Source organism: Plectropomus leopardus, chromosome 22, assembly GCF_026936395.1.
Source record: "Plectropomus leopardus strain MGB_pleo_1.0 chromosome 22, ASM2693639v1, whole genome shotgun sequence".
Taxonomy (NCBI): Eukaryota; Metazoa; Chordata; class Actinopteri; order Perciformes; family Serranidae; genus Plectropomus; species Plectropomus leopardus.
The window spans coordinates 4858616-4873670 of record NC_142197.1 but is presented as its reverse complement, the minus strand read 5'-3'; the positions used below and the strand labels follow the sequence as shown (position 1 = coordinate 4873670).

General features: G+C 39.1%; 1 protein-coding gene across 2 annotated transcripts in view; it reads right to left on the bottom strand.

The window, feature by feature from the left end:
- Positions 1-15055, bottom strand: part of trhde.1 (thyrotropin releasing hormone degrading enzyme, tandem duplicate 1) — a 201330-nt gene that overhangs the window by 26504 nt on the left and 159771 nt on the right. For both annotated transcript variants that reach the window (XM_088072648.1, XM_088072647.1), the window contains 4 exons: positions 14328-14506; positions 6128-6216; positions 3848-3981; positions 3692-3747 (listed from right to left, as the gene is read on the bottom strand). In XM_088072648.1, coding sequence (XP_087928774.1) covers positions 3692-3747; positions 3848-3981; positions 6128-6216; positions 14328-14506 — 458 coding nt within the window. The remainder of the gene's footprint in view (positions 1-3691; positions 3748-3847; positions 3982-6127; positions 6217-14327; positions 14507-15055) is intronic.

Here is a 15055-nt window from a genome sequence, read left to right as displayed (position 1 = left end):
TTTGTGTTTCTGTATTTTCTATTGTTACAAAAAGTCATTTAATAGGCACTTACAATAATCTGAAAAAAAGAGCTGAAACTCTGAAGAAAAAAAGAAATAAAAACTTAAAAATACAGAAATTCAACCCCTGAATTCTGGCATTGTCTTGAAGAAATAGCTGAATATTTTGGATAAATATTAATATTTTCTTTTTTTTCAGGAGATTGTCTTGTTTAATAAATATAAAAGCTACGAGAAGATGGTTAGCTTAGCTTAGCATAAGGACCAGAAACAGGGAGACAGCTAGCTGGGCTCAATCTGAAGTCAAATATTATATCTACAAGCTCTTTAACCCTTTGTGACCTGGGCAAATTGGCTTCACTTCATTGAAAAACATGGGAAAAAAGTACGCAACTTAACAAAAAATAACTCTAAGCACCAAAAAAAAGTGTATAGTTACAAGAGAATTTCATGAAAATGATTTATTACTTCAATTTATTTCCCTTAAATCACATTTACTTGGTTTAAATTTCTATGACAGTAGGACTAGAAATTCTTCCTCTTACAGCCTTTTTTGGTGTCACCTGTCTTATTCCTGGTTAAGAGTCTTTGCACACGGCACAAAAACTGCCCTTATATAGTGTTTAGGGGGAGTTACCTGTGCTAACAGGTGACTTATGGTCAAGTGGGATTCATCTTTGAGCAGATTACGGTGGTTAAGAATGTTTGGTGCATCTAAAATGGACTTCTTTTATATTTTCTCTTACTAGAAAATTAAGAGAAATTTGAGAGATTTTTTCTGCATGAGCCACATCGATTCACATAGAAAAAGAACGCTCTGACGCTTCGACCCAGATTCAAAATTTGGACAGAGAATCAAAGCTCTGGTTTCTTTAGGACAGCAGTCTTTTTGTTTGAAAGCATACTTATGCACACTGGGTTGGGGGATGTTTTCCTATACGTTCATGCTCCTCTGAGGAGGAACCCCTCTGCATCACGTTTCCTCTGTAGCACCACAATCTGAGCAAACGTCGCACTCTCAGTCCCGTCAGCGATCAGCCTCTCGGGGATGTGGCTCCGTTCACACAGACGCAGCAAAGTGACGAGATTATAGATTTTCAATTTTCCTTCTCATTTACAGTCTGTGTGTGTGTGTGTGTGTGTGTGTGTATGCATGTGTGTGTGTATGTACGTGTGTGTCTCTCTCCCAGTGTTGTCGTCTTAACGAGCTCATTAACTCGTTAACATCGTTAAGGGCCAGTTAATTGTTTGTCCATTAGCCATTAGCAAGGCTCAGTGGAGAGCTAACGAGGGACTGCTACGGTCACACACACACACACACACACACACACACACACACACACACACACACACACACACACACGCACACACACACATAAAGAAAGAGAGGCGACATCCATCACAGTTTAAGCGCACACTCACAGAGACACAGCCATTTATTACCGCTAAACTGCTGCTAAACTAGCATCACACATACACACACACAGACACACAGACACACACACACACAGACACACACAGTCCCTGCCACCACCAATCAGCATTTAGTGCCGGGTGGTTTGCTTCAGCCTCAGCCAATCAAGCTGCCAGCAGAAGAAGAACCTGCAGTCCTGAAGTTAACTTGCAGATTAAAGATCCTCAAACTGTTAAATTCAGTGATCGGAAATCTGAAATAACAAAATACGCTGAAAAAACATCTGTGTATTTTAGCAGCTTGGTGTTAAATTCAGCTCAACACATCCAGGACGTCTCAGAAAAGTATCTCAGTCTTTTTATGTAAACAGATGTTTTGATATAGTTTTGCTGTTGTTAAATGTGGACCGCACTGATTTCAAGAATTTCATCAAAACTTTTTTCTATTGTTGAATTCTTTCTTCGTCTTGGAGGCATGCAAGAAAAATAGCTTTCTTCACAAATTCAAATGATCACTTGGGGGGTGAAGTTTTCCTTCAAGTTTAGCACTTCTGTAAATGTAAGTGTTTATTTTGCTTCACTGGGTAGAGCCAATGAAAACTGTTGAAAGTGATGTTTGAAATTTGGGTGAACTAAGCCTTTTTAATAAGATTTCTCTGAACTAAGGACGTCAAAAACCTCAACATAAAACACAATCTTTACATTGTTCCTTCCAGTGTAGCCGGATAATGTTCAGTGTTACCATAGCCACGCATGCAGGCTGAAGAGAGAGCATCTCCTGCTGTCAGTTTGAATATTAATGAATCAGTAGTTTCTTTTTCTCTACAGATGGAAACCTCCTGCTGAGCTCCTAACTCATGAAGACACACACACACGCACTGGAACAGAGGTCGACATCGCAGTCGTCTCTAGCTGCTGCTCATTTAACATGACAGAGGACAGATGGCTGAGAGAGAGATACAGAAAAAAGAAAGAGAGACGGGGGAGATTGAGTTATAGGGCTGGTGTCGGAGTAGATTTTGGTTACAGCGCTCAAAAAGCTTGGGGCTGAAAACATCACGATGAGAAACGACACACTCCTCTACCTCTGTGCGGCTGTGGACTCGCCGATCGCTCATTTATCACAGAGTTTCCGTCTGGCTCAGGTTGTTTTTAAATTTCTTTTGGTTGGAAGTCTGCTCTGAATGCAGATGCGTGGATTGGTCATCTCACAGAGCCAGATGTGATCCTGTCACTGTGGGATAACATCTCTACCAACTACAGCTCCACAGCAAAAATCGCTCTGCTGAGAGGGACTCGCATTCGTTAACAGATCTTATTCACATATTTTTGTCGGTCATTGGAGCTTGCTTCCTATTTCACTTGTTTGCATGCTAAATAAGTACTGTAGGAGTGAACGCAACATGATTTGTGTCGAGCAGACTTAGCACTTCTCGACCTCCAGGAACTCCACTCACAAACTAAACATTGCTTTTGAAATCTCAGTACTGCCCCCTGTGGTCAGAGAACAGGAAACACACTGTTTTTTAAGTGTGTTTTGTGCCACTCTAGTGCCACAAAAAGCAAAACATGATCTTTCCTAACCATAACCAAGTGGTTTTTGTGCCTAAACCACACGGCAACCACAGCAATGATGAGCCATAAAGAGACGTAAAGCCTCAACGTATCCATTACATAATAACCTATGAATCTGTGTGTTGCAGAAACGAACATTGCCAACCTGTTTTCTGGTGACTTGGTCGTCCCAACACCTGCGTGTGAACGTAAATCCATCATGTCTTTGCAGAAGACACATAGAGCACAGAAACCTCTGTTTGCACATCTGACTGTCAAACTGCACGTGCAGCAGCACCACCTATTTTCTGTTGGCTAAACAGATGATGACAACTCTGAAATATATCTGACCATTCACAACACTCAGCCCTTCAAAACAGACATATCTGAGTGAGGCAGACACATCATCAATCGCGTTCAACAAAGAGACACTCCTTATTGTAAGGCAATTAAAAACAAACAGAAACAGACGGACACAATGGATCAGGCTGGCTGCTCTCTCCCTCTGTGTCCAGATGTTTTACAGGCTGAGTGACAGATGAGCCTCTCACAGACAGAGAGGACGGGGAACGGAGATCATTCGTCCACTTCTTCTGTTATAACGAACTGTCTGTTACAGTGTGTGTGTGTCTGTGTGTGTGTGTGAGGCTAACAACCACTCTTTGAACAGGGGATTGTGAACCAGAGTGAAACAATATTTTTTTCTGGTTAAAGGACAACTCACCTGGCTAAGTTGAAGGCATCATCAATAAGTCCTGCCCTGTTTCCAACAGAGATGATCTGAGGAAGAGAGAGACAGACAGATAAGGAGTGTAAAAGACAAAGAAGAAAGCAGAGAGAAAGACAGAAAGACACACAGACAAATGACAGACAGGCATACTTGAGCATTGCTGTGGAGCTGTTGAATCAGCAGTTTCCAGTTTTGGAGGTCATAGTTCACACGGAAGTATCCCGTCTGGTTGATGTTGCCTAGCAACCAGGTACTGTCGTCCATCTGACCGACCCTGTGTGTTTCTGCAACAAAAAAAGACAACATAAGTCAGTCACAGCATCAACAGTTTGTATATTATATATATTAAATATGAGATAAAAAAAACACTGATTCCACCAGAATGCCAGGATATCAGCTCAAAGTCATCCAATATGCAGATGATACCACGCTCTCCTTTTGAGCTCCTCGCAGTATTTTACAGACTCTCTTCAGGTGGTGTTTATTTCTCTGAACATGAAAGTCAAGGCAAACGGTTTTACAAGTATCCAACTTGAAATATCATTAAAGTCAACATCCAACATTTTTTTGTATTTTGTGTTGCCTGTTGTTTACAGGGTTTTAAAGAACTACAATCGGGCCTAGTTCTTGTAGTGTGTACACAATAGAAAGAGAGGTTCTTAAAACTATGAAAAAGTTCCTCCATTCCAAAAATGCCTAATATTTCCATAAAGTTTTATTAATCCAGAGATAACAAACTCTGCAGTTTACAACCATCTTGAGGTGTCCAATTATGTTAATGATTTGCAAGTTGAAAACATAGCAATCTGTAAAAATAGTACAGCTGCATCTGGAAAATCATTTCTATATATATTTTTATTCATCATTTATTTATACTAATTCAAACAGGTGTTACATTTACATACTAGAATGCAGCAGAGAATTTAAAACTTAAACAAATAAATATATAAACCCACACGGATATTTAAACCTATCCTGCTTAAAGTACCGTTTGTGTTGATTACAGTGGCATCACAGCCTCTGAGGTTATACATTTAGGCTGTAAGCTTTAGTGGAACAGATTGTAGGATCTTTCAGACTTTGGATAACAGCCAGGTGAGGAAAACAAGGAAAATAGCTGCTGACCCAAGTCTGGCCCACTTCCTCAACTTCCTTCCCTCTGGTGGAAATTAAACTTCAAGTCTTGAACTCTGAGAGTGCCTCTCTTCACCGTGCAAGTAGACGAAGCTGTCCTAGAACCCACAGCTGTTAATTTACACAGCCAGAACAAGCTTTATTCCTAAAAACAGAACCGGTTTTATTCTCCAAAAACTAAAGTAGAATCAGCTTAATTTATCAAAAAAAAAATTTCTTCAAGAACACATGCAGCATGAGCGACAGAAACAAAGCTTTATTTTACCAAAATAGAGTTCCCTTCTCAAAAACCAGAACCAGAATTAGCGTTATTCTCCAAAACCTGGAGCAGAACCAGCTTTTTTTAAAAACAGAACCAGAATGAGCCTGAATGAGACACAAAATTTCCCTAACTTGATTTGACTTAAATGGATGTTAATTAACGTAAAACCCTTATCAATAGTCCATGAATGCTGCTTTTTAAAAATGTTTTATGATGTTTTAATGTATTATATTGCCTTTGATAATCATTTGTGCAAAACGAATTCCCCTTGGGACGATAAAAGTTTCATTCATTCATGCAGAATCACTTTAAGTCTCAATAAATTGAAGCAGAACCAGCTAAAAAAAAACCCGAAGAAGTTTAAGTCTTCAAACACTGATAGAGACTTTTATTTCCCCCTTAAACAAACCCTGAATTAATTTTATTCTCCAAAACTGCACAAAAACCAGCTGTACTTCTCAAAATCTAAAGCAAAATGAGTTTTAATTGTTTAATAAAGCAAATCATAATTTGCTTAATCCTTAAAAATCCAAAGTAGAACAAACTGTTCAGATCCAAGGAGAGTTTTAGTCTCTAAAAACAGAGGTAGAAATTGCTTTATTCTCTAAAAACAAACAGGGACCCAGGGAGAGGGAAAAAAGGGTCATATCCCCCTCAAAAAAGACAGAGCTTTAGCAGAGCTTTATTCTATTAGTCTGAGCTTTATTCTCCTTAAACAAAAGCAACATGAGGTTTATTCCCTCCGCTGACAGAACTGTGAACACCCAAAAACACTCAGCAGTGCTTTTTTTTAAACCAATATACCTGAGTTAGAATTTTTTTAGTCCATTAACTTCAAATTACATATCTGGAGATAACGAGATAATTAATTTGTGATCATACGATCGTTTGCTCCGTTAACATTAACAAAACAATCCCAAGATAACGGCTTGTTATCTCAAGGCAACGAGGTAATTAAGTCCAGATCGTAAAATTAACTTTAATGGAGATTATGGCGGGGCGGTACTTTGAGAGAAGCTGAAGCAGTGCAGTACCTGTCCTGTTGTTGATCCAGATGAGGCTCTCTGAACAAACGCTGGATGCGTTTCCAACGGCGACCGTCAGAGGAACCTGCCACTGTAAACTACAGAGAGGGAGAGTGATGCCAGTAATGGTCGGTGGAATTGGATTTGGTTTTATTGCCTCAGTCATCAGACGGAGAGGCATTAGAGAGAGAGAGTGACGGTCAGCAGTGATAGCTCAACATCAGTCAGCTGGAAATGGAGCGAGCGACACTGACAGTGTTATAAAGAGAGAGGAAGAGACAGGAAGTGAGAGTGTAATAGCTGCAGCGGTAAGTGAACATCAGTCAAGTGGAAGTAGCTGAGGGTTATTGTCTGCTTCAGAGAGCGAGAGGTTAAAACTGCTGGTCACTTTGGTGATTTTTTTTCACATTTTCACACATGAAAGACACATAAAGACACTTTAACTGCTTTAGTTAATTCCCCCCAAACTATCAGCCCCATAAAACCTTTTAAAAAACAGTTGATTATCTCAAAACTGCATCGCCGCTGAGCTTAAACGAGGCTGTTTTTCTTACAGGAGCTGACATTAAGGAGATAAGTGGTTTTTAAATTGCTGTAAGACAGACAGAGTGACGTGGGAGTAACTCAGCTCTGCTGACTGAAGATTTTAAATTTCAAACAAACATTAGAGTAACTGGACCAAAGAAAATGAGACGAGTGTGTTGTGCTGCCAGCGTAATTGATGTTTTATAGTTGAAATGTTGAAGAAAACTTATTTGCAAATGATGTTAGAAGCTCTGAGGTCTCATTTTCGGAGAACCAGAGGAGACGCAGAATCGTATGATCAGTTCATTTTGAGCTGTAAATCAGTCCCACGCAGTCACAAAAACACTTTAACTGAAGGGAACGTTTCCATCTTTTTAACTCAAGTTTTAATCTGCATAAATATGGTGTTTCATTTCACCGTTTCTTAAAGCTAAACTACGCAGGATTTTTTCTGTGTGGACTCACACAGAGTTAATCCCTCTCAGTCATCACTTACGACCCTCAGTGTGTGCTGGTGTATTTACCTGCAGAGACTGTGCTCTCGGCCTGGATTTTATTATTTTATTCTTATTTTGCTGTGTTTGGGATGTTCCCAAGTACAGCACACAGAGAGGTTGAGACCTTAAAGAGTTTCTTTTTTTGGCTGGGGGCACTTTTCATCTTTACCGACAGAACAGCTCCAGATATATAGGAAATGTGGAAAATGATAGGGTCATGGGTTGGAGTCAAACCCAGGAAAGACCGCGACCTTTATGGGCAGCACACTCTAACAGGTGAGCTACCAGGTGCCGAACTGTAAGCAACAACCCAGCAACCCAGTCACCAGAATAAATGCTGACACTTTCTGTATACCAGGGATGTTACATTAGGCGTCCTCTAACCCTAAAATTGTGCAAATTTAAAGCTGTGTTTTGCAAAACTGCAATGGAAACACTTTTTTGGGGGTTTTTCTAGGTCACATGATGCTATATCTATGTGCTTGTCAGTAGGAACTGGCTCCCTCATGATGCAGCAGGAGCTACAAGAGCTGTTATTGCATCACATAACTCTGAGAAAGTTGAGCAGATCATCCAAATGTTTTGAATCCACAATTCCTCTGTGAAATCGTGGACTATCAGCTCCCTCATATGTGGCCGCTCCATGCCTTTCCATTATAAACTCAATAGAAATGCAATCGTCTCACAATTGTGTTTTATCAGTTTGGAAATTATTGCTAAAGTCTTGAACCAATCTGTAACGGAAACCCGCCTATTTGCACATTATTACATATGATGAAATTTTTCATTTCAGCAATGCTGTGGTTATCATTTGCTTAACTTTAGGCATAAATACCACTTGGTTATGGTAAGGAAAGGATCATGTTTTATCCTAAAATCCTGTTTTTTAAGTCAGTATTATGGTAGGAAACACAGCAACACACAAACAATCCAAAACAAAAAAAACATTCAAATTTAGTGGCAAAAAAGTTGCTGGAAACACAGCAAGAATTTGCTAAAAACAGCCAGTTCTGTTGTTACTTGGTCTTAAACAAAAGTCTGCAGCTTGGCGGGGGCATCTCTCCTAGGTGTCAACCACCATGTTCTCCACCTCCACACGATAAAGTCAGCTCACATAGTACGTTACTTTAGAAACGTTGATGTGACATTATGAAACATACAAATATAATGTATTTGTGGTTTGCAGAAAAGTACAATGACAGATTTTTCCTGTGGTGATTGGGCTGAAAACAAAAGTAAACAATTCCTGCATAATACACAATAACAACTACATTTAAAAAATCCTTACAAAAGCAAACCTAACAAAGAAATAATAACTGCATTTTAAATTTAGTGAAGAATGTATAAACCACAAAGCGCTTCTACCATGTAAATAACACTGAGTGAAGAAAGAGCTGACTCTAAGAGCTCATTAGGAACAAACTGCCTCCTGATGCTTTCTGTTAGTGACCACGAGATGCTACACACACACACACACACACACACACACACACACACACACACACACACACACACACACACACGCACATAATACACATGTAATCTAATTTTACTGTTACTGTATCTAAGTACTAACGATTCTAATCAGAGAGTCTTTAAAGTGAGACCTTCTCTTCAGCTCCATTAGGACAGTTTCTAATCGACTCCTTCTAATCAAATTGACTCATATTTTAATTAAAGTGGATTTTAATTACAGACTGCAAAACAATCAGCGTTACACACCCAGATCAATTCATCCATTTAATGACAAACTGTCTGTGTGTGTGTGTGTAGCAGGAGTCACTGTAACTCAATCAGATAGAGAATTTACCAATCCCATAACAGTCACATGTCGCCGCGGGCAACCGTGGATCAATATCGCTGCCTAGCAACCATATATTTAATCTGATATTTATATCAATGTGATTGACAGGACAGGAACCCAATTGAACACACACACACACACACACACACAAAGACACTTTCTCTCTCTCTCTCTCTCTCTCTCTCTCTCTCTCTCACACACACACTCACACGCACACACACACACACACACACACACACAATCAGCAGCATGGACAGCAGAATGTGTCTATTAATATTTGATGGAAATGAAGCCTGTTTATTTTAGACAACAGTGTGAGTGTGTGTGTGTGTGTGTGTGTGTTAATGGTTTATTCATCAAAGGCAGAAACCAGCTGACACACACACACACACACACACACACACACACACACACACACACACACACACACACACACACGCACGCACGCACACACACGCACGCACACACACACACACACACACACTGTAGGTAGAGAAAGGAAGCTTTACTGTGTTGATACGTTCAAGGGAAACTTCAGAAACTCCTCCGACGATTCTTCGCCAAATGTTAAAAACTTAAGTTTCAGAAATAAACCTTTAATGTGAAGCTCAGAGTGTGAGACCCGACCTGACAGACAGATGCTGCTTTTATCCAGTATGCTGTGTGTTAGTGAAAGACGATGTCCTGTCACAGACACGAGCTCTGCTCACAGAAGATGCCGGGACTTTGGTCTGTGGTGGAGGAAACGCTCAGGTCTTTAACTGAAGTAAGAGTAGCATCACGGCCCTTTTCACTTTGCACTTAGCTTCAGGCTAATCAAGCAGTTGGCCTGAGGCTTAGAGAGTTTCACATCAGCACATTCATAAGTGGGCTAACCCTGACTTAAACCTGGGGCTGGAGCAGGCAAGCCTCCACTTGTAATTTGTAATTTTATAATTTATTTATTCGAGAAGGGACACTGCATTAATTAACATTTATTTGACCTTATGATCCGTTTACAGCTGATCAGATCGATAGATGGGAGGAGCAGCTGTTTGTTAGAGAACGCAAACTTTTAGACCTAAAGTTTCACACCTGAAGTTCTGCTGCTCTGTAAACACCAAGACAGCGCTCTGACAGCGTGGTGTTATAATAACCAAACAAAATATATATATTCCAGTAGCATACTTAATGAAAGTTACAAAAATGCAAAATGTGATTGTGGCAGCAGATTTCAGAATGTTCCAAACCTGCACAACCTCACTGCAAATCTTTTGAACTGGGCTTTAAATGACGCTTCAGGTTGTGTGTGAGTGAAACATGCTGTTGTGATTGGCTGTTTTAAAAAAAGTAGAAGCATATCTGTCCCATCAGACATATATAAAAGCACCACTGTCTTTGCAGTCTTAAATGTCCACAAGAAGTCCCAAGAGGACAAGGACTCTAGTGGCTAAATATGGAAAGTGTAATTTATACTTCAGACAGCGAATAAGAGGATCTCCTAAAATAAACTTCAGCCACGGCTCCATGAAGATTTTGGTCAAAGACCTCACACTGATGCGACTGTATTCATTCAAAACTACCATTAAAAATTTAAATTAAACAAATGAATCCGCCTTTATAATAATTACTGAGTTTCTCCAATGTTTCCTTTTATTAATCTGAAGGTGTGAAATTGTCATCTTTCTTTTTTCTTTGTAGTTTGTGTGAATGTCACCCTGCTTTTCAACTTATTTTGCATTTTAATTATTCCCGTCAAACACTTTGTGATATGTGCTTTAGAAAGGTAAAGCAGTATATAAATAAACTTGTGTGAACTCGTGAATAATTCATCACTGTCCTGTTTTGCATTAAATCAAACACAGAGCCGCTCGTCCTCCAATCACGTCTCTGTTTACCTGTCAGGTGACGCAGCTTCTTTTCTCTTTAGGCACAATCACAGAGACGAGCCGTAATGTGTTTACATCCACACTGAGACCCTGTTTGATTTATTTTCAGTATCATTAGCTCGACCTTATCGTTAGCTGTCCTCTGGTTTCTCCTTGTCTCTTTTTCTGTCAGCTCGGTTCTTTTAAAAGCATTTATTTGCCTCGCTGCGTCGCTTTGTTTGATGCAGAGAAAATAAAAGACGCAAATTTGAAACGTCTCCCTCAAACCGCCAGAGAACTGGCGAAGGAGAAGAATGTTAAGTGTTTGACAAAGAATCGACTGTGATGTTTAAAATGTCACCTTAACACTTAAAGAAATGTGACAGAAAGTTTGAAAAGACATTTTTATTTAAATAAAAATAATTATTTTCTTTAAGAGACAGATGGCTAGCTGTCAGTTAATTAGTAAGGAGTGATCGGCTGTTAAGTGACGAGTTTAAAGCTTTATATATTCAGGAAGTCTCATTATTTCAAGACTTCTTTTGCAAGAAAAAAATCTATATGGGACATTACAAGAAGACAATTCAGTCACACATCATCACATACTCAGAAACTCAATTAAATATTCACAAGTATTATGAAGAATATCAGTAAGTAAAACTTTAATGTCCCTAAAGGGAATAAGCATGTAACTTTTCACTTCACTCCAGCAGTAAAGGGCATGTTACTGGAAACCAGTCTACCGTACTTCAGTGTTGCTATGCAACCCAATTGCCAGAATAAATGTTGACAATGTACATTTATGCAAACCAGTTATATGTTATATGTATTTTTTAGAACAGATTTTAAGGTTCTTTTACTTGTTTTAAAAGTTTGTCATCCTTCATGAGCTCTCAGATGTTTTTTTTTAATATACACAATTATAAGCACGAGTCCAGCTTTTGTTAACGATGCTCCAAACTTATGGAATACCCTTTAAAATGTGGACTCGGTGAACATTATTAAATTGCAGTTGATGCAGTTATTTATTTAGTCTGTCTTTTAAACGTAATTCTTAAAATTAGTATTTTATATGAATGCTCTCATTTTTACTATTCTTACTTGTTTCTGTACTTTTAACCTTCAATTTTTATATTTTCTTCATCACAGAATGTCTTTTTGATTGTCTAATATTGTCAACCTTTGCTTTTGTGTTGCATTTTTTATTTTGAAGCACTTAACGATGCATGCATTGTATCTCTCATTTACAGTCATCTCTCTTTTATGATTAAATAATTAGGGCATACAAATGCCCCCAAAATAACAAACAGAAATCAAAAAAGCAGGGGGGTTAACGGTGATGCTTGTGTAAAAATCAACCATCAACAGTAGCAGTCTGGCCCTTTCCCAGCTGTAAACACAATCATCAAAGCCACCTTATTGAACACAGCGTTCTTAAAATCCTTGAATAGATTCACAGCAGGAAAAACGCTGCTTTTTATCGGAGGGTCAATAGTGTCAAGAGCAGTTACTGTACTGTAAGCAGGTCTAAAGACTGACTGCTGTTGGCAGATGTATGGCTTTGAGTTTTGCAGGTATTCAAGGATTTTAGTCACAGTGTTGCGCTGACATAAAGGCCAACCACTGTTTGGTGTCACTGGTAGTTAGAGAGAGCTCCTAGGCTGTCCTGTGCTATTTCATTTTTTCTCATGTATCTCTAAGAATTCTCTGTTTCCCTGCATGTAAATAAAAAAGCAAATAAATGAATAAATCAGGAGTTTAAGTAAACAGCATGTAACACTGTGGGACACTGCCGCGCTGCTGAACGCAGCTCTGCAGGATCAAACAGCAGAGGCGGCCTCTGATTCGATCCACTGACACTTCAGCTAAAAGCACAACAACAGTTTCTCTTTACAAGCGTTGGTGAACGCCCCGGGACCACCGAGTGTGTCGGAAAGCAGCCCCGCAAGAATCAACTAACACAAAAGAAAGAGTTCAGCTCCGCCTACAACAAACACCTTCAGTTCATCAGCTGACGAGACCTTGGGAGCGACTCTGAGCAGAGGAGCTCAAGTGAAACACAAAAGACTCCAGATGAAAGGAGGAAAAGGGGAACAGAAGAGGAGGGAGCTGTGAAATGAAAGAGGTAAAGAAACTTTTGGTGAGAAACTGAGTAGGTCAGAGCGATTGTAAGTGTCAGCTACGGTACAAAGACATGACAGAAGGAAAAGAAAGAGAAAAGAAAAGAGGTGAACAACAGGTAAAAAAAAAGGAGGAAAGGAGCTGATGAAGAATTGATGGAGGAGAAAGTGGGTCGATAAAACAGCGAAGAGAATAAACTCCAGAGGTTGTGAAGGATGTGAATAAAACATAGTATGAATCAAATATAAATGAAATATAAATGATGTAAAGGTGGTAAAGAATGTGAAGAAAAACTAGAAAAGTGCTTTTTCAGGAGAAAATGCACGACAAACTTATTGAGGTGTGAAACAAAGAGTTGTGGGAGGATCCTCTCAGTGGTGAATTACTTAATAATATGATATATAAAGGCCAGCTGGTGTCCCTGAGAGACTGCAAGATCCAGACTAATTTTTCTTAGAGCCTTATACCGAGTCCTAACTGAATACCACGTGAGTGTCAGTGGCAAAATCTGTTTGACAGCATTGTTTTCTATTCAAATGTCCTAAGTGGCCAATTTCTCCCTTTTTCTACTTATTCCTGTTGCCCGCTTTGAAAGCATCCCAAAGATGAAAAGAAAACCACCAAAAAAATAACTGTTGGCACTGTACGTTTCTGCAAACCTTAAATACGTCACATTTAGACATTATTATATAGTAATTCATGTGTGGTTAGGCACTAAAAGGAAAGGATCATGTTTTGGCTATAAATCTCGCTCTTGTGGCACAATCCCTGCTGATAAAGCAGCAGTGTCACTGTAAAAAAAAAAAAAAAAAAACACTTTTTGAGGCACTATCCCCGGAGGAAAAGCAGTGACAGATACCTAAAAACACCCACATTTGACTGCTGTTGTTTTTTCAGTGATGACTTGCTGAAAAAATAACGGATTTTGTTGTTTGTGGGTCTTGGTCTGCAGCTTGGCTGGTATCTCTCCTAGGTGTCTCTATGTATATTTTTTTAAATTATCGGGTCCAATCAAATCGTAAAACACATTTCTGTGATCCATTTTGAATTTGGTCCTTCAATTTGGACCTTTTAAGACCTCTGTGAAGTTTGTTGGGCCATCATTTTTTTACATTTGGATCACAGTCGCATATGGACGTATCTATGTCAAAAGTTACAAGTGTCGAGTCGTCATACATCTTCATATATTTTTAACCCTCAATTTTCAAGGAATTCTACTTATTAGAGAAGCTGTAAACAAAAAATGTTTTACATTTTACCACTTGCTAAATAATTTTAATCAATAACTAATTTTGGAATTAATACACATTTTGTAGTTTTTGCTCCATATTTGAAAGGTTGAAGGTCAAAACAATAGAAAAACTTGATATATTTGCACTGACATTAACAGTGTAAAAAAGATGTTAAACTCTAACCTGTTGTTGCTCTTGACTTCCTGCCCGTACAGGAAGTGCTCCTGGTTAATTGTGATGTAATGAGTGGGGAGCTGCTCGGATTGGTTCTTGCTGATTGTAACAACGGGATAGCCCATCTGTAGAGTCCACCTGTCCATCATCTGTCCAATATCGATATCCCGCCCCTCTGAACGCATGGCCTGGGAAAAAAAAAAAAAAGAATATGAACAATCAGTGATTAAAAAAGACGTACTTCATCCCCCAAATCATCACTAGTTTATCATTTAATCACTGCGTGTTACGTTGAATTTGTGAAAAAAAAAAGTTTTTCTCACATGCCTCCACCATGAACGACGAATCCAAAAAGTGAGAACATTTTTGATGAACAGGAAAGCTATCATATAATTTAAATGTCTTTTATCCAGTCGTATACTCACAACGTCCGAAACAGAGACGGGGGAACTGAACTAAAAGCGTAACTTACCTATGTCCTCTTCAAAGCCAGACTCCATTGACAAAAATAAAAACAGTGTTTTTTCCTCACTGACCATGGCAGCTGCTGGTCCACCATCGCCTCAATCAACTGGTTCGTTTGTGTTATCATGTGACTTTGGTGTTATAAAGGGTTAATTTGGATTCAGTCAAGTCAGGCGATAACACAAACTAATTAACTGATGAGGCAGCAGTAGACTAGCAGCTCCTGTGCTCAGAGAGGTAAAATTACTGTTTCTGTCAGTGGAGTCTGGCAT